We start from the raw sequence: 24,470 nt of genomic DNA, 5'->3' as shown, positions 1-24,470 counted from the left end.
AGAGGATGGGGACATGGTGGCCATAAAGGGATGGACATGGTCAGAAACAATGCTCAGGTAGGCCGTGGCATTTAAACGATGCCCAATTGGCACTAAGGGGCCTAAAGTGTGCCAGGAAAACATCCCCCACACCATTACACCACCACCACCAGCCTGCACAGTGGTAACAAGGCATGATGGTTCCATGTTCTCATTCTGTTTACGCCAAATTCTGACTCTAACATCTGAATGTCTCAACAGAAATCGAGACTCATCAGACCAGGCAACATTTTTCCAGTCTTCAACTGTTCAATTTTGGTGAGCTCTTGCAAATTGTAGCCTCTTTTTCCTATTTGTAGTGGAGATGAGTGGTACCCGGTGGAGTCTTCTGCTGTTGTAGCCCATCCGCCTCAAGGTTGTGCGTGTTGTGGCTTCACAAATGCTTTGCTGCATACCTCGGTTGTAACGAGTGGTTATTTCAGTCACTGTTGCCCTTCTATCAGCTCGAACCAGTCTGGCCATTCTCCTCTGACCTCTGGCATCAACAAGGCATTTCCGCCCACAGAACTGCCGCTCACTGGATGTTTTTTCTTTTTCGGACCATTCTCTGTAAACCCTAGAGATGGTTGTGCGTGAAAATCCCAGTAGATTAGCAGTTTCTGAAATACTCAGACCAGCCCTTCTGGCACCAACAATCATGCCACGTTCAAAGTCACTCAAATCAACTTTCTTCCCCATACTGATGCTCGGTTTGAACTGCAGGAGATTGTCTTGACCATGTCTACATGCCTAAATGCACTGAGTTGCCGCCATGTGATTGGCTGCTTAGAAATTAAGTGTTAACGAGCAGTTGGACAGGTGTACCTAATAAAGTGGCCGGTGAGTGTACATAATGATGGATTAGTGCGGCTAGTTTAATCACCACAGCCGCCCTTCACCTTTCTCTTCTTCTTTCATCCCAAGAACATCAATATAACTCTTCACTTTGAAGCACGTTGCCATGCATGTGCCGTTAAACCGGTCAGTTATCCCGTCTACGTGTTTTGTTAGGTTCAGTTTCCACGAGCCGGCTCAAAGCGCTTGCTCGTTAGTTTAAACATAATCCTGTGAGGAATGTTGTCATGCCTTGATCTCTGGTACATTCTGGACGTTACCCGCTCCGCGCCGGGCCAATGCAAACAGCTTGGCAACTGTTGATTTTGATAACAACGGACGGCGAAATCTGATATTGGGAACAATTTGAACTCACTGTCCCAAAATTCATTCCGATGTCGTGCTGTAATCTAATCCTCTGCCTCCCCATATTTGGAAAAGAACATGGCTTTTTAAATCATCTGCTGTAAAAGTGTAGGACACCGCAAGCAATAACACAATAGACTTTTGGTGTGTGTATAGCACATATCAAGTATAATCTAATCAAAGATATATGACTAGGGGAAAGACAAAGTCATTCGCTTTTAGCTCTCTGATCTTGTTTTTCTGGCTTGACAACAGCGGCCGTCCATCAGCAGGGGCCTGGGATGCTGAGCCTCCCTTAAAATATTATTCTGAATAAATGTAATGACTAAAGTGATCAAATGCACTTTTTTATAGCTTAAAAACAACTGTGCCTAGAACTGATGAGCACAGATGGCGAATTTCAAATTGAGATAACTGTGAATGCTATCTGTGTAGATTTTTTATTTTTCTCCAGATATTATTGAAGAAGTTGGAATCAATCAACAATCAATCATCATTTTGAGTATAATTATCAAGATAGTACTGAGTGATTTGTTGTCTTTGTCTCCTTTATTGTCGTGTTGAAAGATTCTTATGTCTTATTAAATATCTTTTTAAGTCGTCTTTTTTTAAGAGAACGACCGTTTACCAAAGTTTGATTATCAGCGTAAAAGATATGATGCTAAACCTACTGAAATCCTTTATTTTGACGCAGTATGAGAGCAGGTTGATCGATGTTAAAGTTAGTACACATCATATATATATAATTTTTTATTATTATTATATCACATATATTAGTAGTTATCATAAATTAGGTATCATTTGAAAGCTTACGAACTCAGAATTAATCCTGTGAAAACCGTTTTGAAATTGTACGTTGCGTTACCATAGAAACGGTATTTTTTATTAGGCCCCTCCCCTTTTGGGCATCATCTTTCATAATTTATTATCAAAAATGTTCTAATCTTGACAAAACACGTTTTGTCAGAAAGAGTCTCAAGGTTCCATATTTTGTGACATAAGTGATATTTGGATAGAAATTTATTAATTTGTTATGGCAGAATGCATACAATTAAATTCAATGGAATGCAATGGCACCCGGTGGGTATTTTGGGTATTACGCCTAAACAAAATCTCATGGGAACTTCAATGTTTGTGATATCAACTTCAAATTTGGAACACAACTTGGTTAGATATATGGCTTTGACTTTCTGTCATTTTTAGGCTGAAACCTATATTAATTTATATATATTTTTAATAAAAGAAAAATATATATTTTATTGTATTTTCATAACAGTTAACTTAAACTTCAATAACTTTTAAATAATTTAATTCTATTAATTTATTCCACTTCAGCAATAATCTGCCAAGAGTCTTCTTTTAAAAGAGACCAACTGTAAGTCTTTAGTACAAAGGCTTCATGAATTACAACCGTTTAAGTTTGGGTAGTGCATTTTCACATCAACGCTCATAAAGAGTGAGCCGGTATTATGGAAAATATCCCCCTTTTGTTCAGCAGAAGAAAGTTACGCAGGTTTGGAACAGCATAAGGGGGTGAGAAAATGATGACAAAATTTGGCTGAATATCACTTTAATAAATCACACATAATGAGTACACATTCTGGTCTAAAAGACAATGGGCTCATTGGACAGATCACTGTATAAATAAAGTAAATGACTGTTGCAAATGAAATATTATGGTGCTTTAGCAATCAACACAATGTGCTGAGGTGTATTTGGAGGGGAATTAAGTAGTTCAACAGTAAGCATGGCTGTGAAAATGAGCGGTTTTCATTTTAATCACCTTGAGGCTCTTGCCTGTGGGGAGGGGTGATAAGAGGCAGTCGGCAGGGTTTTAAGAGTCTCCGAGTATTTTCAGACCTTTGCGTCGAATGCGAGACACTTAGATGTCAAAGATGGAGGTGAGATCACAGCCAGTGATTTGTGAGGCTAAATGCATCATATCAAGTCTTTTGAGAGTTGGAGATGCCAAACCACATGCCGAAGCAAAGGTTTTGCACATGTTCTTTTAAATTGTGATAGCTTGTAGTTTGACAAACAATAGTTTCAAAGTAGTTCAACAACAGTCACTATACGAATCAGTCTTCCCAGAATGTTTAGGAGAATGTGTTTGCTCTAAAGATGTCCATTACAATATTACAAAAATGGCAATGTAGCATTTTGTGAGAAACGTATCTGGAATATTAAAACAGTGATAGCCATGAAGATTAGGAATATACATTTGGTTTGTGTATTCAGATGTATTGTGTCTTCTTCTACAAATGTTAAAAAGCAGGGCTAGATTAAAATAATACTGTATCATGCACTTGGGATTGGTTTTCACTCTATATAGTTTATTTTAAATACGCTAATATCTGTACAAAACAAAAACTATGTTTACTGAGTCTGGGCTCCCTCTGCATATTCAAATAAAGCTTGTAGAATTATGTTAGGTTTTGCAATGTAAGTGATGCATATTTGCCCGCTATCATCTATCTTTGTTTACTGGAAGGTATTTTTCTTTTAAATGGAACTGCTTGTTCCAAATTCTGCTGACTTTCTTTGGCCTCCTCTCAAGTACATAACTTGGATTTCTAAACATCCTGCCGGAATTAATGTCCTCTCATGTGCTGTGATGATGATGAGTGTTAAAAAATTGTGTTTGGAAAAACATGAGACAAGGGCAGAGCTCTCTCGCACCTGGGTGGGTGAACCTAGGCCACGCACCAGACATCCCTGCTTGTTCAGAGGGATCAAAGCAAGTCAACACAGGCACACTAGATATTCAAGTGCCTTCACAGATGGTGATGTTGACTCTGGAAGCCTGTGCAAAGACCTGGCTTTGCTGTGGTTTAGGAAACAGCTCTAGCACTAGGGCCATGTGGGATCTCACTTCAAGAAAAGAAAAAAGAACATGTTAGATTGAGTGAGCGAGGGAGAGGGAACGAGAGAGAGAGGGAGGGGGAGATCAGATTTTTTTTTCTTTTTTCACAGACTATTGTAAGCATTCAGAGAGGCAAATAGTGAAGTGCAGAGGAGAGCAACAGGCAGTTGTCTCCAGTGAGAGCCTGAGAGCAATGCTCAGTCCACTGACAACAACTCAACATCTGGACAGTAAGGAAGAGGGAGGTTTCTCATTCTTCACCCTACCCTGGGGCATCAGAAATCATCTGCCTTCCTCACAGCTATGCCTGCACCACATACTGAGCCAAGGACAAAGTTTATTCCCTGCATGTAGTCTGATTTGCTCATGGACACTATAAGTCCTCTATGCCTTACCATCTTTAACCTGCTGGATCAAAGGATTCAATTCGGAGTTTCATTGTCCACTCTTTTCTGAAGTTTCTTGAAGGTCTTGGAAGTTGTTTTCCATTTCCATGCAAGTCTTGTCAATATGCTGCCTGTTGTTTTCATGACATGGTGGGTCGTTGTGTTGCTTGGAACCGTAGGGGGACAGTCTCAATCTCAGCATCAGACTGAGGACTCAAACCCCTGGAGACAGATGATTCGATGGGAGAATAATGGACGTGTGTACAGTCTTCTCAACAGTGGGGCTGAATACGTGCCGGCTCGGGCTCAGGAGCGTGACAGGAACCATCGAGTGCTACTAGCGGATGCTCCCAACCGTAGATCACAGGGTGGGAATGTACGGAGACAAGCACCTTCAAGAGGAACCTCGGAGACTGTGAGAGGTCAAGCCAGACACCCGTTTGGATTCGGCCAAGTGCCCGACAACTGGCGTCAGGGTGCAACTGGGACAGGTGAAACAAGTCGCTTCCAGTCATCTACCGGCTCTCGTTTTAGACCATCCTCAGGCTCATCCTCCTCCTCCTCATCATCATCATCCTCTTCTTTTTATCCACAGTATCCGTTCCCTCAACAGCCACCTTATGCTGCTCCTCATGACTCGGTTTCGGACAGATCATATGAACCTCCCTTCCGTGGAACGGGATACTCTTCGGGCACTAGTGGCGGATACGGAGGGGGTGGTTACTCTGCCGGCAGTTTTGGAGGAGGTAGCTATAATGGAGGGGGTCCTACAACCGATGAGAGGTATCGTTACTATTCCCCTTACGGTCAAACCTACCCTGCTGCCCCTGTTGCTCCTGCCCAACCCGCGCAGCCACAAATCTCTGATGGGTTGGACCACAGATACACGCACAGCCTGTTCAACGAGGACTCTCGAGATAGCGGTAATCCTGCAGTACCTGCCTCTAATGGTGCTTCGAGCAACACAGGCTCATCGTTCCAGCCTGCAGTGCAAAGCCCCCAATATGAACAATTTCCACCCTTTGGAAGGCCACAGCCTCCGTTTATACAACCAGCTCCTCGCAACCCTCTCGTCTCTAACAATGCAGAGAACCCCAACATGAATGCAGGGAGTGTTTATCGTCCTCAGCAAAGAGGTATGATGTATCCAGAATATCCAGTCTCTTTGCACATCCCAAACTAATGTCAAGTTAAGTCAACTTTATTTATACTTATTTTTCAAAAAACAGATTGTTTCAAAGCAGCTTTACAGTGCCAACAGGAAAATAATGCAACAAAGTTTGTTTTGGCTGTACAGCAGATCTAGAAGAAAATAGTGTCATAGTCCAGCTTAAGTAAGTTCAATGATGATTCATTTTTGTTGTCATTAATTTAGTTAATTTATCTGTACAGCCGGTCTGGGGAAAACAGTGATATCATCGTCTAGCTCAGTTCCGTTCTCATATAATGGTGTCAATGCAGGAAGAGCAGTAATATTGTTGAATATTAAGTGTTCCCAACTAAGCAAGCCAAAAGCCAAAGGCGACAGTGGCAAGGAACCAAAACTCAGGTGACAGAATGAAAAAAAAAAAAAAAAAACCTTGGGAGAAGCCAGGCTCAGTCGGGGGACAAGGTCTCCTCTGGCCAACGAACAAACAGTATATGATTATGATTCAGGCAGCATTACAGGTCAGAAGTCAGATTGGATCGGAACATTCAGAATATGTATCCAGTTCCATCTCCATCCAATGTTACTCAATAGTTTACCAGCTCTCCAGAAAGGTTGCTTTTGCATCTTATGACCTAAGGCCCAAGTGTCTATTGCAATGAATGCCACTGTACGTAATGTTTCACGTCTCAAACAAGGCTGCAGCTCATTTACTAGGCTGCTATGCTACGTAAAGTTAATCACAGAGGAACTACAGTTGGTACTTAAGCTCTTGCACGGTGGGAGATTTGGGGAAATGGATGCACGTGAGGAGCTCGTTTCAGATTTGCTCTCTCTCTCTCTCTCTGAAGGAAAGGAAGTGAGAGAAACAGAAAGACATCTAAAAAATGTAGTTCTTCTGCCATCTCTTTGTGTTTCCTGGCAGCCGCAAGCCCTTTGCATATTTGACAAACGTGTAACCCAAGGGACTCAAACTGCACAAAGTTGATTGGAAAGTTGTTTGCTTACGCAGCTGGTAATGGGCATTACTTATAAGCAGATTGTTTTGTTTGTTTCCTCATGAGCAGTCTGTGAAAGTTACTCCATCCTAACATCACCCCAGCATCATTCATTTCCATCCCCCCCATTGCCATTGATGTTCCAAGTTCATCTTTGTCTCAGAGCCTGGGTTATTGGAACCAGGTGTTGTGGGATGTGTGCGTGGGTGTATGAGTATGTGGTAGTTGGTGTGTGTGTGTGTAGTGCCTATGGATACACATTCTGCACAAAGAGTGCTCATTGTTTGAAGACTTGGTTCTAGTTGTGGTGATGACTGCACTGCGAGGGCTAAGGGTGAATGATCCCAGTATTTGCTTTAGAGGGTGGGGTAAGGGGTAAAGTGGCTTGGTTGTTGTGGGGTGAGTGTGAGGCGGATTCTGGGCTGTTAGTATATACGTTTTTGGAGTGGGGAGATGGAAAGTACCCAGCACACATGGGGTCCATTGCCTCAGCAAACAGAAATTGTTTTGCTAGCCCCTAAATAAAAGTGTGCGTGTGCATATATGTGTGTGAGGAGGTGGGCGTGTGTAAGGCCTCTGGGACATTGCTGGCCACTGCCAAGTGTGCAGGCTCATTTTGTTATGTGAAATGGTCTTTGTCTCTTGCTTGAGTCACTTCACGCACGACTGACCACCTCAGTTTACAAAATCTGGTCATAAGGGAAATGGGTGTAAACTAAATAAACTGGAAGGTACACATGTGGAAAAGAAAATACGCATTACTTGAATGATGCAATCGCAAACAAATAAGGTGAAATCAGTCAGAGCTCCAGCCTGTAGAAACATACACTATCTGTGAATTTGGAAAATTGAAATAACATCAGTTGGGACACATTTACATGATTGCAGCATAAAACCTCTTTTGGATATTCTCAACGGGGTTCTTTTCACTGAAATCCATGACATGCAAAAGCAGGAAAGCAGATATGATGTCACCTTCCCTTTGAAGAAATGTTAATGTCCACGTAAGGACTTAGACTGCACTGTTAATATATTCATAAGATTCTTTCGACATGAGGTGAACACAGCCAGCTTGCGTTTTAAGTGTAAATAAAGGTGATAAGTAGTTTCAGTACTGGGCCTGTACCGCTTGGCTGAGAGTCTTAAGAACTCTTTTGGATATTTAGATCTGGCCTGTATCTGACTAGAAGTCATTCAATAATTTTATTTACAAGCCTAGTCTTCCTTCATCAGGGAAGACACTTTATGTCTCTAATTTGGTCATTTCGGTCGTTAAATGAATCAAATGACTCGAAAAAAGATTTGTTCATTTTGATGAACGAGTTCGAACAGGAGAGTCACACAGAACAGAGAAAGGCGAGCATGTGAGCTTATAAAACTTAAACGTTGTTATTTATTTTTTAAATGAGCGATCGTTTCGCATGATAAGACCCTTATTCATCGTCTGGTGTCGTTTAAAGACATTTTAAGCTGCATCTGAAACTGTTAATAACTGTATTTTGGACCTTGGACCGTATGGTTCCCATTTAAGTCCATTATATGGAGAAAAATCCTGGAATGTTTTCATCAAAAAACGTAATTTCTTGTCGACTGAGGAAAGAAAGACATAGGCTTCTTGGATGACATGGGGGTGAGTAAATTATCAGCAAAAGTTTTTTCAAAAGTGAACTACTCCTTTAAGAACTCTTTTGGATATTTTAATCTGGCCTGTATCTGACTAGAAGTCATTCAATAATTTTACTTACAAGCCTAGTCTTCCTTCATCAGGGAAGACACTTTATGTTTCTAATTTGGTGGGGGGTTAAATATGAAGGACGATTTTGTAAGAAGGTTTGGGTCTTTCTCCCTCATCTCATTTAGAACATTTTGCGCAAAAACCGTAGCATTGTGTGCATTGTAGCTTGCTGTTTATAATGAATGTTGGTGTAGTGCAGGCATCCAGAGAACAGAGCTTTGTGGTGAAAAGTGCAGACTGTGTGTAAAATCCTTTTGCTGGTGAACCACAGTCTTTCACACTCACTTAACACTGTTTACAAGAGCTGACCAAGAACGTTTCCTGAGGCCTTTAAGTCTGTCTCAGACCAAGCTGGCAAATCGGATGTGTACACAGAGATGGAGATGGCAAAGCATTCACTGGAGTAGAAGGGCGGCGCTAATATGCCTGAAATAAGGAGACTGACCAATGCCATCATGTTTTATATATAAGTGAAAGTTGCTCTAAATATGCCTGCAGCAGAAGTGAGATTTTGATCTGCACTCAACCTTTCTTTGAAGAAATCTGATGGACCACTGGCAAAAAATGCTGGTTCTGCAGCTAAATGAACATCTAAGAAGGTGATTAAGGAGCCTGATAGTATCATATGCTTGAGTCCATCAGTGTTGCTGTTCTCAACGGGGTTCTTTTCTCTGAAATCCATGACATGCAAAAGCAGGAAAGCAGATATGCTGTCACCTTCCTTTTGAAGAAATGTTAATGTCCACGTAAGGACTTAGACTGCACTGTTAATATATTCATAAGATTCTTTCGACATGAGGTGAACACAGCCAGCTTGCGTTTTAAGTGTAAATAAAGGTGATAATTAGTTTCTGTACTGGGCCTGTACCGCTTGGCTGAGAGTCTTAAGACATTAGCTGTCACAGCTAGCTCTGTTTTTCGATTTTTCTGGGGGGTTTTTTTTTAAACAGATTTGGTCACAGGCCCAATTTGGATCCAGCAGGGAAGTGATCTCATTTTCGTTTGGCTGTCACCGCTCCCTCATCTTTTGTACTCTATCTCTCTCTCTTCCTCTACGTGCAACACTTTGTTCTTTTTTTCTTATTTGTGCGTGACCTTGAAACCAGATGAGAAATAGTGTTTGATGCATTATACTGTGAGGCTTCAGCATTACCTCATCAAAAACCTCTTCATCTCTTGTGTATTTTTCAAAGGTATGCTTATTTGGATACTGCCATTTTTCAAATATTTTACTTTCTTTTACATTTAAAGGTATGTAACATCAGAACAGCTCAGAACATTAAAGCAGCACATTTGTCCCCAGGACCGTGTGTTATGAATCCTGACATTGCCGGGGGGAAAACTGCTGGTTTCAAAGATGATCTCCAAAGCTGGTTTCAGAAGGGTTTCATGCTCTTTCCGGTTGGCTAAGCAGGTCCGTTTGCTTGTTGTAAAGGGGTTTGGACACATGTCAGGTGGTCACACTGGCCGGTTTGGTGGTTTTGTGACACATCAATTGGTCAGAATTGTCGGTACTGTGGTTTTAGAGTGGTTTTGAGGCCTTTTTATGTGTTCATATATGTCGGTTTGGTGGTTTTATAGTGGTTTTGGGACACTTCATGTTGTCAGAATAGTCAGTTTGGTGGTTTGAGAGTGGTTTTGAGCACTTTTACTGGGGTGTGTTTCCCGAAGCCAACTATGTTCTGTCGTTCTTTCGGGAAACACACCCCTGGTTAGATGGTGGTTTTAAACTGGTTTTGGATACTTTTTAGGTGGCCACCCTAGTGAAACAACATATACCAAAATGTATATAAAATACATTTATTTCATAATAAGTATACTAAAAATCCATTAACATATACACTGACATATCGCTTGAGACTGATATAAATGTTATTATTAAGGTTTATTTGGAGAACTTCTTTATTGCACCATGCACATTTCTTAATATTAAGCCTAAAATGTGTTTTAATATCTCTATTAGTAAGGATAGTATGACATCTGTGTAATATCAGTCTTTAAATGCAACATATTTAAAGTGTACCTTAAGTATACTTAGTTCAACTTTAGCACAATCAAATATAATTAAGAATATCTTTAGTTAGACCTCAGCACTATCTCCAGATAACTAAAGTGCATTAAGTACAAAATTAGTTGTTCCAATTTAGCAACCTTTAAGTATACCAATTTAGTATACCAACAGTACAAATGCAGGGTATTATTAAGTACATAAATATGTGAATGTATTTGTAGTACACTTAGCAAAAAATAAATGTATTTCAAAAACATGTTGGTATATTTATTTTTCACTAGGACAGGTTGGTCTGTTTTCTGGTGGTCAGGCTGGGTCGGTTTGGTAGTTTTAGAGTGATTTGGACATTTTTCGGGTGGTCAGACTGGGTCGGTTTGGTATTTTTAGAGTGATTTGGACATTTTACGGGTGGTCAGACTTGGTCGGTTTGGTAGTTTTATAGAGATTTGGACATTTTTCAGGTGGTCAGACTTGGTCGGTTTGGTAGTTTTAGAGTGATTTGGACATTTTTCGGGTGGTCAGACTTGGTCGGTTTGGTATTTTTAGAGTGATTTGGACATTTTTCGGGTGGTCAGACTTGGTCGGTTTGGTAGTTTTAGAGTGATTTGGACATTTTTCGGGTGGTCAGACTTGGTCGTTTGGTATTTTTAGAGTGATTTGGACATTTTTCGGGTGGTCAGACTGGGTCGGTTTGGTAGTTTTAGAGTGATTTGGACATTTTTCGGGTGGTCAGACTTAGTCGGTTTGGTAGTTTTAGAGTGATTTGGACATTTTTCGGGTGGTCAGACTGGGTCGGTTTGGTATTTTTAGAGTGATTTGGACATTTTACGGGTGGTCAGACTTGGTCGGTTTGGTAGTTTTATAGAGATTTGGACATTTTTCAGGTGGTCAGACTTGGTCGGTTTGGTAGTTTTAGAGTGATTTGGACATTTTTCGGGTGGTCAGACTGGGTCGGTTTGGTATTTTTAGAGTGATTTGGACATTTTTCGGGTGGTCAGACTAGGTCGGTTTGGTAGTTTTAGAGTGATTTGGACATTTTTCGGGTGGTCAGACTTGGTCGGTTTGGTAGTTTTAGAGTGATTTGTACATTTTTCGGGTGGTCAGACTGGGTCGGTTTGGTAGTTTTAGAGTGATTTGGACATTTTTCGGGTGGTCAGACTGGGTCAGTTTGGTAGTTTTAGAGTGATTTGGACATTTTTCGGGTGGTCAGACTGGGTCGGTCTGGTATTTTTAGAGAGATTTGGACATTTTACGGGTGGTCAGACTTGGTCGGTTTGGTAGTTTTAGAGTGATTTGGACATTTTTCGGGTGGTCAGACTTGGTCGGTTTGGTAGTTATAGAGTGATTTGGACATTTTTCGGGTGGTCAGACTTGGTCGGTTGGTATTTTTAGAGTGATTTGGACATTTTTCGGGTGGTCAGTCTGGGTCGGTTTGGTAGTTTTAGAGTGATTTGGGCATTTTTCGGGTGGTCAGACTTGGTCGGTTTGGTAGTTTTAGAGTGATTTGGACATTTTTCGGATGGTCAGACTTGGTCGGTTTGGTAGTTTTAGAGTGATTTGGACATTTTCCGGGTGGTCAGACTTGGTCGGTTTGGTATTTTTAGAGTGATTTGGACATTTTTCGGGTGGTCAGACTTGGTCGGTTTGGTAGTTTTAGAGTGATTTGGAAATTTTCCGGGTGGTCAGACTGGGTCGGTTTGGTAGTTTTAGAGTGATTTGGACATTTTTCGGGTGGTCAGACTTGGTCGGTTTGGTATTTTTAGAGTGATTTGGACATTTTCCGGGTGGTCAGACTTGGTCGGTTTGGTAGTTTTAGAGTGATTTGGACATTTTTCGGGTGGTCAGACTTGGTCGGTTTGGTATTTTTAGAGTGATTTGGACATTTTTCGGGTGGTCAGACTTGGTCGGTTTGGTAGTTTTAGAGTGATTTGGACATTTTTCGGGTGGTCAGACTTGGTCGGTTTGGTATTTTTAGAGTGATTTGGACATTTTTCGGGTGGTCAGACTGGGTCGGTTTGGTAGTTTTAAAGTGATTTGGACATTTTTCGGGTGGTCAGACTTAGTCGGTTTGGTAGTTTTAGAGTGATTTGGACATTTTTCGGGTGGTCAGACTGGGTCGGTTTGGTATTTTTAGAGTGATTTGGACATTTTACGGGTGGTCAGACTTGGTCGGTTTGGTAGTTTTATAGAGATTTGGACATTTTTCAGGTGGTCAGACTTGGTCGGTTTGGTATTTTTAGAGTGATTTGGACATTTTTCGGGTGGTCAGACTTGGTCGGTTTGGTAGTTTTAGAGTGATTTGGACATTTTTCGGGTGGTCAGACTTGGTCGGTTTGGTAGTTTTAGAGTGATTTGGACATTTTCCGGGTGGTCAGACTGGGTCGGTTTGGTAGTTTTAAAGTGATTTGGACATTTTTCGGGTGGTCAGACTTAGTCGGTTTGGTAGTTTTAGAGTGATTTGGACATTTTTCGGGTGGTCAGACTGGGTCGGTTTGGTAGTTTTAGAGTGATTTGGACATTTTCCGGGTGGTCAGACTGGGTCGGTTTGGTAGTTTTAAAGTGATTTGGACATTTTTCGGGTGGTCAGACTTAGTCGGTTTGGTAGTTTTAGAGTGATTTGGACATTTTTCGGGTGGTCAGACTGGGTCGGTTTGGTAGTTTTAGAGTGATTTGGACATTTTCCGGGTGGTCAGACTTGGTCGGTTTGGTAGTTTTAGAGTGATTTGGACATTTTTCGGGTGGTCAGACTTGGTCGGTTTGGTATTTTTAGAGTGATTTGGACATTTTTCGGGTGGTCAGACTTGGTCGGTTTGGTAGTTTTAGAGTGATTTGGACATTTTTCGGGTGGTCAGACTTGGTCGGTTTGGTATTTTTAGAGTGATTTGGACATTTTTCGGGTGGTCAGACTGGGTCGGTTTGGTAGTTTTAAAGTGATTTGGACATTTTTCGGGTGGTCAGACTTAGTCGGTTTGGTAGTTTTAGAGTGATTTGGACATTTTTCGGGTGGTCAGACTGGGTCGGTTTGGTATTTTTAGAGTGATTTGGACATTTTACGGGTGGTCAGACTTGGTCGGTTTGGTAGTTTTATAGAGATTTGGACATTTTTCAGGTGGTCAGACTTGGTCGGTTTGGTAGTTTTAGAGTGATTTGGACATTTTTCGGGTGGTCAGACTGGGTCGGTTTGGTATTTTTAGAGTGATTTGGACATTTTTCGGGTGGTCAGACTTGGTCGGTTTGGTAGTTTTAGAGTGATTTGGAAATTTTTCGGGTGGTCAGACTTGGTCGGTTTGGTAGTTTTAGAGTGATTTGGACATTTTTCGGGTGGTCAGACTGGGTCGGTTTGGTAGTTTTAGAGTGATTTGGACATTTTTCGGGTGGTCAGACTGGGTCGGTTTGGTATTTTTAGAGTGATTTGGACATTTTTCGGGTGGTCAGACTGGGTCGGTTTGGTATTTTTAGAGAGATTTGGACATTTTACGGGTGGTCAGACTTGGTCGGTTTGGTAGTTTTAGAGTGATTTGGACATTTTTCGGGTGGTCAGACTTGGTCGGTTTGGTAGTTATAGAGTGATTTGGACATTTTTCGGGTGGTCAGACTTGGTCGGTTGGTATTTTTAGAGTGATTTGGACATTTTTCGGGTGGTCAGTCTGGGTCGGTTTGGTAGTTTTAGAGTGATTTGGACATTTTTCGGGTGGTCAGACTTGGTCGGTTTGGTAGTTTTAGAGTGATTTGGACATTTTTCGGATGGTCAGACTTGGTCGGTTTGGTAGTTTTAGAGTGATTTGGACATTTTTCGGGTGGTCAGACTTGGTCGGTTTGGTAGTTTTAGAGTGATTTGGACATTTTCCGGGTGGTCAGACTTGGTCGGTTTGGTATTTTTAGAGTGATTTGGACATTTTTCGGGTGGTCAGACTTGGTCGGTTTGGTAGTTTTAGAGTGATTTGGAAATTTTCCGGGTGGTCAGACTGGGTCGGTTTGGTAGTTTTAGAGTGATTTGGACATTTTTCGGGTGGTCAGACTTGGTCGGTTTGGTATTTTTAGATTGATTTGGACATTTTCCGGGTGGTCAGACTTGGTCGGTTTGGTAGTTTTAGAGGGATTTGGACATTTTTCGGGTGGTCAGACTGGGTCGGTTCGGTTATATATTTTCCTTCAGTGTAATATCAGTATGTGTGCTTCAGCATCTGTTTCTTCTCTTATGATGTGTCCTGTTTTTAGGTTTGCCTGACCTGGTTCCTGACCCCAACTACGTCCAAGCCTCCACGTACGTTCAGAGAGCCCATATGTACTCCTTACGCTGTGCGGCGGAGGAGAAGTGTCTGGCCAGGTGAGGACTCTCAACTCTCGACTCTTTATACTTCTATTTATGAAATGGCCATTCAAATCTGGGCAGGATGTGTTTACACAATAACCCCTCCCAAACTCCTTTACAACTGTTTACACCACACCAGCCAGTAATAACCAATGAGAAGGATGTGAGATCACATTTGTGGAGTTCTTCATGCAGAAATATGGGTGGTGTCACATCATATAAATCCCAGCCTGCTCTCGTATATACAAGCTTTCATTACTCAGTGCTGCAGAAGCTCATTAATGTGTTCCCTCCTCAGCTCTGCTTACAGTGCTGACGCCACAGACTATAGCGTCAGGGTTCTTCTGCGCTTCCCTCAGAGAGTGAAGAACCAAGGGACGGCTGATTTCATGCCCAACAGACCTCGCCACACCTGGGAGTGGCACAGCTGTCACCAGTAAGTTCAGATCCAACAGTCTCTCCCTCTATACCTGTATATCTGTACATGTGGAGACCCAACAAAAGATCATGAATACATGCCGTTTTCACATGTTTCGGTGTGGATGAGAAACGTTTGGAAAACGCTTGCAGATGCTAGTGTGGATAGAGAGTGTTTTGAAACGAAAACACAGTTTTAAAATGTATTCGGATTAATGTAGTGAGTGAGCAATGCAGTTCACTCGCACTAACCACAAAGCCACGATTCATAAAGGAGTAGTTCACATCAGAATTAAAATTTCCTTATTAATTATGAATTTACTCTCCCCCACGTCTTTCAAGATATTCATGTCTTTCTTTCTTCAGTCGAAAAGAAATTAAAGTTTTTGTGGAAAGCATTCCAGGATTTTTCTCCATATAGTGACTCCAATGGGGTCCAACGGGTCGAAGGTCCAAATGTCAATATATATAAAAAAAAAAATAAAAAAATTATAAATGGCCGATCATTTGTCTAGATCAGACTCTTATTCCTTGGCTGGATCGTGTCGAGACTTTGAAGCTGCACTGAAACTCACATCTGGACCTTTTACCCGTTGTTTTCCTCAAAAATCTTAATTTCTTTTCGACTGAAGAAAGAAAGATATGAATATCTTCGATGACGTTGGGTTGAGTAAATTATCAGGAAAATTTAATTCTGAAGTGAACTAATCCTTTAATTCACCATTAAAGCTCCATTGTTGCATCAGACAAGTATAGGAAAGATCAGCATTGTACACACACGTACCTTTTTACAAGCCTGTAGCTACAAATCAATACAATTCCAGCCCTAATATGATTAAAAGTCCCAGAATGATGGAATTATAATAGTCCCAGATTGTGGAAGTGAGTTTAAATTCCTTATCTTACATCAGAATCTGAATGAATTTTGGCATCGATTTATGTATTTTGTTTCACTTGGCGAAGGGCTGTTATCCTCAGAGGGGATTTCCATATCATTGCCATGTACAATCAGCTGGGCCTCGTGACAAGTGAAAATTAATGTCTGTCAGTACTCGTCAGTACTGTGTTTGTTCGCCTGTAGCTGTTCATTACAGCGTGTCTACATTTGCAAGCGAGACGGTGAATTGGCAAGAGTTGTTCTTTCGCTTCAAGTTAAACTCGGATGCTCAGCTTTGCTGCATCGCTGGACACGCCCACATCACATCATCTGTGAGTGACAGCTGTCACTCATATCAGCTGCCCAATGATAGAGAAATCATGTGACACTGAAGACTGGAGTAATGATGCTGAAAATTCAGCTTTGATCACAGGAATATATTACATCTTACAATATATTCACATAGAAAACCGTTATTTGAAATTGTAATAATATTTCACAATATTACTGCATCTTTGATCAAATAAATGCAGAACAAGAGAGAGAGAAAAATCTTTCTAAAAAGCAGACAATTCAAATTATCTTTATATTAATTTTCACAGCAAATATTGATGCATGTCATTAATTGAGATTAAATTTTATACATTTTTAAATAATGTTAATTAGCATATCATGCAATTAATACAATTACATTTTTAATCGATTGACAGCCTTACTTTGGAAGTGAAATATAGCACGGTTTAATTCTGCATTAAATAAAAACATTAGTGACGATGAAAGTTTAGTTGGTCGACTGAAAAAATCCTGTGTTTGAATGTCAGATAATTAGCGGAGATGAATATGGAAGTATTTTGTTTTGCTATTGCACTGACATAAACTTGACTTCGGTTGTACATTACTATCAACATTCCCTTTTGGCTTGGGATCAGAGTGCTAGCAGTCAGTTTTGCTCATAAACAGATTATTAATGTAACCTGAAAATGTCAGCACATGAAGCATTCAGCACTTTAACTCATTTCTAATGCAATTAGACAGCTAAGCTGATGTGTGATGACGTCTTTCATGCAACCTCAATTTGATATCATGTGTACAATCACCTGACTCTCTTTGACAAAAAAAATATCATTCAGAAGAACTGCAGAGAGCAGAAGGTAATCTATAATAGCTTGCACTTCTCTGCTTTGACATGTTTGATATTGTGTGGAGATTAACAGTGTTTATGTATTAATAGCCGAAACGAAAACTGCATATCAGGTTTATATGGAGTTTTCCAGTGCTTTTATTACTCACATGCACAAAGACGACAGCCAGGCGAAGTGTAGACCGTCAGACTTGACTGTAGTGTATATATATATATATCCAGTATTTGATTGAGTCAGGGTGGGACTGACTTCGACCCTTCATCTGTGATCTAAGAGTTGAGGATTTTTTAATGAGGTGGAGGACCTCGACTTTGATGACCCCATGATACAACACAAACCGTGAAGAAAAACATATATTTACTATATATAACCAGAACCCGGCTTGTCATTTCGCATCCTGATCCGTTTGTCTCCACATTGTTTCCATTCTGCGAAAAACTGTCACAAACAGGATGAACACTTCTGACAAAATGTTGATTAATTACCACTTGAATTTGAATCACAGTTATTTCTTTTAAAACGGTGAAATATGTCAATATTTTGTAGTATATGTATTTATTATTGTGGTTTCATAAATCAGTAAATAAAAAGACAACATCACATTGTCAACTAGCTCTCATTAGAGTGTCAGTAGACTGTTAGGGTTCAGGTTAGTAGCTGACATGTAGTTGCAAAGTTATTATAGTAAGTAGAATATCTATTGACGAGCATCAGAATAAAGTGGCAGCCGATAATAATCAGAAAAACTACTATTACTCTGAGAGTTAGTTATAGTTAGTTAGTATAATATATAAAGTGAATAAATTGTTACCCAAATATTTATGAATTTTTTGAAAATGTAAAAATACAGAAAGGTTTGTGTGATGGTTTAGGGTTAGTGTGGGGAATATACAGCTTGTACAAATATAATGTATATGGAAAGTCCCCATAAAACATGGAAACCCAACGTGTGTGTGTGTGTGTGTCCGTGTCCGTGTGTGTGTGTGTGTGTGTGTGTGTGTGTGTGTGTGTGTGTGTGCTTGCGTATGCCTGGGTGTGAGGGTGTGTGTGTGTGTGTGTCCGTAGGTGTGTGTGCTTGTGTATGCGTGTGTGAGGGTGTGTGTGTGTGTGTGTGTGTGTGTGCACGCGCTTGCGTGCGTGTGTGGGTGTGTGAGGGTGCGGGAGCACATGCGTGTGTGTGTGTGTGTGTGTGTGTGTGTGTGTCCGTAGGTGTGTGTGTGTGTGTGTGTGTGTGTGCTTGCGTGTGTGTGTGTGTGTGCGTGTGTGTGTGGTTGCGTATGCATGTGTCTGGTATGTAGGTGTGCGTGTGTGTCTGCGTGTGCGTGTGTCTGGTACGTGTGTGTCTGTGTGTGTCTGTGATTCATATGTAGTTTGCTCAGGGATTTTGGCTACAGGCTCCTGAAATGTCTGTCATCCCCTCATCAAATAAGATTTAATATGCTTGGCAGTAACATACATGGTTTATGGGAAATATCGTATCCCTGTGGAAAATATGAACTCTGTCCGTGTCAGAGGAAAGTACCTGTGTTTTCCCTGCCGCAGTCCTCAGGTATTACCACAGCTTTCCAAGAAGAGAACCAGCGGCGTGACATGTACAGTCCGGTTCCTTCAGTCGGGAAGCTCCGGCTCAATTATTAATGCCTTCTCAAAGACTTTACCATGAAGAAAGAAGTAATTAAGTGTAAATCCTATAGAGTATTGGGAAACACTTTATTTTGCAGTGTCACTTGTTACATGTTACATGTACTTGCTGTATAATAACAGTTTATTATGCATACTATACAACTAAACCTAACCCTAGTGCATTAGTTAAAATGACTCAGTACTTTAATGTATAGTTATTCTGTAAAAAGGACACCTTCAAGTAAAGTGTAATTCAAATATAAATTGTTTTTATTTATTTGTTTTAATGTATATGAGGGAAGTGAAACATCGAAGAGTGTCTGAAGTTTTGAAAACATGAAGAAACACCATATTTCTTTTTACAGTCTATGTTCTATGTACTCTCTCTCTCTCTCTCTCTCTCTCTCTCTCTCTCTCTCTCTCTCTCTCTCTCTCTCTCTCTCTCTCTCTCTCTCTCTCTCTCTCTCTCTCTCTCTCTCTCTCTCTCTCTCTCTCTCTCTCTCTCTCTCTCTCTCTCTCTCTCTCTCTCTCTCAGGCATTACCACAGTATGGATGAGTTCAGTCACTACGACCTGTTGGAGGTGAGCTCTGGCCGGAAGGTGGCCGAGGGACACAAGGCCAGTTTCTGTCTGGAGGACACGACCTGTGACTTCGGTCATCTGAAACGTTTCGCTTGTACTTCACACACACAGGTACGGTACAGCGCAGTTTCTGTTTCTGAGCCGTTACACATATATTTACATTTAAATGTTAGTGCATAGTAATTAAAGACACTTGATATCAAGCGGGACTTTGTTGTTTGATTAAAGGAAATGTTTAATTCCCCAGGGTTTGAGTCCAGGCTGCTACGACACATACAATGCAGATATTGATTGCCAATGGATTGACATCACTGATGTTCAGCCAGGAAACTATATACTCAAGGTAACATTCTCAAACATTTACACTCCGTCTCCCGTTTCACACTGAGCTCTTGCAAAGACATTTTCATAACCTTTAAAGAGAGAATATATTACATCTAACACATCCAAACAGAATATGACACGTCTCGCTTAAAGTTTGTCTTTTGATGTGCGCAGCGGCATCGTCCAACTCTTCTGTATGATATCATGATGAGTTCGGTATGCGTACGATACACTGTGTGCTCATAAATAACACAGATGTAGACATGCTCCACTGTCTCTTCAAGCGGTTTGACCTTCAGGAAAACAACAGCAATGCAATGATGTTTAGCCTTCTTTTCTGAGGCTCAACTGTGATATGCTTATAGCAATGGAGGATTGAGCGAGAAGCGTGATTTCCCTGCAGAAAGTGGAGGAATAAAAAACTCCTTGTCTAGGGTTGTTATCGTTAACTAAAAAATCAACCATAAAAAAACTTTGCCGCTTAAAATGAAATCACATTTAAAAAAAAAATCAAAGCCAAAGACACATTTTCGGTTGATATCTCAGTAAATGAGCTTTCAGTGAGTGTGTGTGTCTGCAGTACCGAACGCTTCCACTAGGGTACAGCCAGACTCCATCACTGCCCATATCAGGCGCCGCCATTTCCATATGTGTTTTGAGTGATCTGAACCATTATTTCCACAATTCTCATACAATTTATGAAGTAGACATCCTATTCAGAAGTAGTAAGGGAAGTTTGGCAGATTTTGATATGAATTCAACCTCTAAGAAACACATACAAAGAACACGCATGTGCGTTATAGCTCGCTGCCACCTCACAAATGGTGAATCTATTATTGTTTTCTTTATATTTAAAACATTTTCTACGGAGCCCCCCTAGTCCCACTTTGTCAAAAAAATGTATTATAACTATCTCGTGGCCTCAAGATAAGTAACTCGTGGCCTCAAGATAAGTAACTCGTGGCCTCAAGATAAGTAACTCGTGGCCTCAAGATACTATCTCGTGGCCTCAAGATAGAGATACTATCTTGAGGCCACGAGATAGAGATACTATCTTAAGGCCACGAGACACTATCTTGAGGCCACGAGATAGTTCTAATAATTTTTTTTTGACAAAGTGGGACTAGGGGGGCTCCGTAATTTTCAGACAATTTTTTCTAAAATAATTGAATGGATGTTATCTTTTGAACTCTTGGCATTAAAAACAAACTGAGGTTTCTACCATTCGTTCATGATTTTTCATGTTCATTGCTATTTCAAAATAAAGGTCTGAACACGCCTTAGGAGTATGAAAATATTCTTGTCGCAATTACGCAATTACGGCTCCTGTAATTTATTTTGAACATCAGTCACTAGAGAAATATGGAATCAAGAGATTGTAAGCTTTCAAATGATATATAGTTTGTCAAGATTAGTTTAGGTTTAGTATAGGATATTACTGTTTTAAAAATGTAATGGCTTTGGGCCCACCGGTGGGTCGGTGACACTAAATTCAAATGTTACGTAAAAGCTTATAGTATGACCTCATATATAAATTTCATGGGGTGCACTTACTTTTTCCCAGCACTGAAGGTCTAAATTCTGTCTCTAGCTCCAGGTTAACCCAAAATACTTGGTGCTTGAGTCGGACTTCACCAACAATGTTGTCCGGTGCAATATCCAATACACGGGCCGCTTTGTCAAAACAACAAACTGCAAAATCTCCCAGTAAGTACAGATCGCTTTTTCTACACCATTGACAAATATCAATCATGAAGGAGTGTGTTAACAGATCGATATGTCTATAATGTGCAGTATCATTTTGGGTAACACTTTATTTTAAGTTACATATTACTACGTGTATTCACTATATTAATAACAGTAAAGTATGCATAATTACGAGTAACGAACCCTAAACCAATCCCTAACCCGTAGCTATATAGTAAGTACATGTAGTTAAAGGAGAACTCCGGCGCAAAATGAACCTTTGGTCTAATAAAACATTGGTACCTAGTCAACCGTTCTCTGAGATTTGTTTTCATGATAATTGAATGTAAAGAGTTTTATCTCTAAAAACTGTTTAGCGTATAACGCTAGTAATGGGGGCATATAATAAGTAAAAAGAAATCGCTAGTTTATGGCAGGAGCCATCTTTGGAAAACAGTCTCGACTAATCAAACCACGAACACCATTCATACAGTTCAGCTCACTTAGCACGTCGTTCGTGGTTTGATTAGTCGAGACTGTTTTCCAAAGATGGCTCCTGTCTGTATACACGAAGTGGACTGTCTTTATCTTTATCTTCTTATTAAACGGTCTGTACACTTACAAAGTTCTCAATGCTTCGTTTTGCATGTAGGGACCCTCATTATGTTACTGTGTTCGTGTGGGGCTATTTTGAGCCTTGTTAGTGGTATAAACTAGCGATTTATTTTTACTTATTATATGCCCCCATTACTAGCGTTATACGCTAAACAGTTTTTAGATATAAAACTCTTTACATTCGATTATCATGAAAACAAATCTCAGAGAACGGTTGACTAGGTACCAATGTTTTATTAGACCAAAGGTTCATTTTGCGCCGGAGTTCTCCTTTAATTAATACTACTTAGTTAAGCAAGTTCAATGTATCTAAGGCACCTTCAAATAAAGTATATCATACATGTTTCAATGTTCCTTCAACCGTTTTCATCCCTCTCTTTTCTGCTTCTATAGGTCATGATCTGTCAGATCTGCAGGAATCTCCATGAAAGCGCTGATCCATTGCAATGTGAATGGTGTCGCTGTGATTGTTTATTGTATTTGTCTTGGCTCTCGTGAACCTGGATTCAGCTCACGGCGAGAGGAACGAGCACACACACACACACACACACACACACACACGGTCATCCTCACACACACGTCTGTTTTCTTTCCAGACACCCCGTTATCCCTGGCTTTTCATAAAAACACACACTCGCTGCCCCCCAATTAAGTCTAATTCCTTCACCGTTTTAAAGTGTGTTACAATGCTGGAATGCAAAGTGAGATTATTGAACTGCAATTCCGTAATTTAGATCAGGAAAATCAGCAACTGGAAACAATCCTTCTATTTTCCAAGCCTCTCTCTTTGTCTGTGCCACTTTAGCGAAGGTGCAATACTGAGAACGATGTATGAGAGAGATCGCCAGCCCGTCAGTCCTCCTCCAGCTAACCAATTAAGTCAAAAGTGGTTTTAGTTTGAATGAAGGCTCTGAAAAATTTTTTTTTTAAATTAAATGGCTTTGGGATTAAAACACTTTGAGTAAAAGCCTTGAATGCAAAAGCTGGAAGCAGTTATCAAGCTGTTTTTACCTTGGAGGCTTATCATAGTCTTTTACTTTACAAGCTAATTTAATGTAAATTGCAGCAGGTTATGTTGCCTTGTATGTCAGTCCACTGATTGTTATAACGCGAACTATGCTATACTTGCGAAGTCCCGCTACAAGAAAAATGAAGCTGTGCCAGTAGGGATAAATAATGTTTAGTGATCAAATGAATATTCCTGGTTCAATACAAGAATTACCAGCATAATGTTGATTACCGGAACAAATCATTTCTAAATCCGGGTTACGGTGAGGCGCTTACAATGGAAGTAAATGTAACAAGACCTTCCAAGGCTTCCTAGCTTGTAGACTGATTTTTATGTGATGTTTTGGCTGGGAGAATCAAAAGGATCGCTCCCGAGAGCATCTCTTCTGTTCAATGAACGGATGCTTATACAATGTTCAGGAAAATGCCGAAAGATCCCTTCAGTATTGTAATGTCAATGTGTCATGCAAAGAAAAGAGATTAATTCAAACTATTCCGACAGAACCAGATCTGTATTGTCTCTCAAATTTATAATCATAACAATGTGATTTTAATGTCGACATGATACCGGTGAATCAACACATCATTATGATCAGATGCTTTCTGAACAGCTGTTTTCTGTTTAGTCTGTTATTGAGAGGAAAGTGCAGCACATATTTACATATTCATCTATCCATCACTCGCAGCAGTGGACGGCGTCGGGATGTTTGTTACTTCTAAGCGAAGAACGAACAAGACCTTCGCCGTGAGTGTATCAGAGTATTGAATCACGTTCAGTCTCTTGAGCGTCACGTGTTCACGAGTTCGAGTATGAAGTGCTGCTGCAGTTCACTGAACGGCCACCGGGGGCGCTAATAACAAGGGCTTCTGAATTATACTTATAGACCATTTAAGTAATTTCACCTCTCAAGTAAATGTTTAGATATTAGTAGAGAAAAGCACAAATACTGAGAGTTTTTGCAGTGAACACACACATCATGTCTTGTGGCTGAACTATTGAAACGGTGAGAATTTTCCCATTCACTTCCATTAAGTGCCTCACTGTATTTCATGGCGGGGGGTTTTGTGTGTGTGTATGGTAATCAACAATATTTAAATGTATGCATTTACATTCCCTGTAAATGCATAAATCCCAAAAAGGTCTACATTTTTACATTCCCTGGGAATCAAACCCATGACCTTGGCGTAGCTGGCGCCATCATCTCCTGTTTGAGCTACAGGAACATAACATTGTATTGTCTTGAACTGAACCCAGTAATATTCCTTAAGTTGCAAGTTTGCAAACCTTTCGTTGTGAGATTCACTTGTGCTGTGTTAATACTGACATCCATGTTGGAACATATCTATAGTTTCTTTAACTGCCAACGACACAGGTCACCGTATGCTTCATATGATACAGTTAACCCACTCATGCATGCCATTAGCTATAGGTAAGACATGAACTTATTTTATCATATTGTACTCACTGTTCTTATGTACTGTGTACTTGCTGTGTTACACTCCAGGAATTCATATTTCTTTGTATCT

The 24,470-nt window shown here is 40.4% G+C and overlaps 1 protein-coding gene across 2 annotated transcripts; it reads left to right on the top strand.

Annotated features, from left to right (window-relative positions):
* Positions 1-4,179: 4,179 nt before the first annotated feature.
* loxl1 (lysyl oxidase-like 1) lies at positions 4,180-22,491 on the top strand. Of its 2 annotated transcripts, XM_056240407.1 has the most exons (8): positions 4,181-5,183; positions 5,229-5,603; positions 14,577-14,685; positions 14,969-15,106; positions 19,265-19,421; positions 19,558-19,653; positions 21,226-21,341; positions 22,329-22,491. In XM_056240407.1, exons 1-8 carry the CDS (start codon positions 4,592-4,594, stop codon positions 22,333-22,335), a joined length of 1,590 nt encoding a protein of 529 aa, XP_056096382.1. In that variant the 5' UTR covers positions 4,181-4,591; the 3' UTR covers positions 22,336-22,491. The 2 variants fall into 2 exon arrangements, with proteins under 2 accessions (XP_056096381.1, XP_056096382.1); XM_056240406.1 differs by having other exon boundaries at positions 4,180-5,603.
* The last annotated feature ends 1,979 nt before the right edge of the window (positions 22,492-24,470 follow it).

This window comes from Rhinichthys klamathensis, unplaced genomic scaffold, assembly GCF_029890125.1.
Source record: "Rhinichthys klamathensis goyatoka isolate OS25496 unplaced genomic scaffold, OSU_Roscu_1.1 h1tg000596l_1, whole genome shotgun sequence".
NCBI classification, from domain to species: domain Eukaryota; kingdom Metazoa; phylum Chordata; class Actinopteri; order Cypriniformes; family Leuciscidae; genus Rhinichthys; species Rhinichthys klamathensis.
The sequence above is the reverse complement of the archived record's forward strand: the minus strand, read 5'-3'. Positions and strand labels throughout refer to the sequence as shown.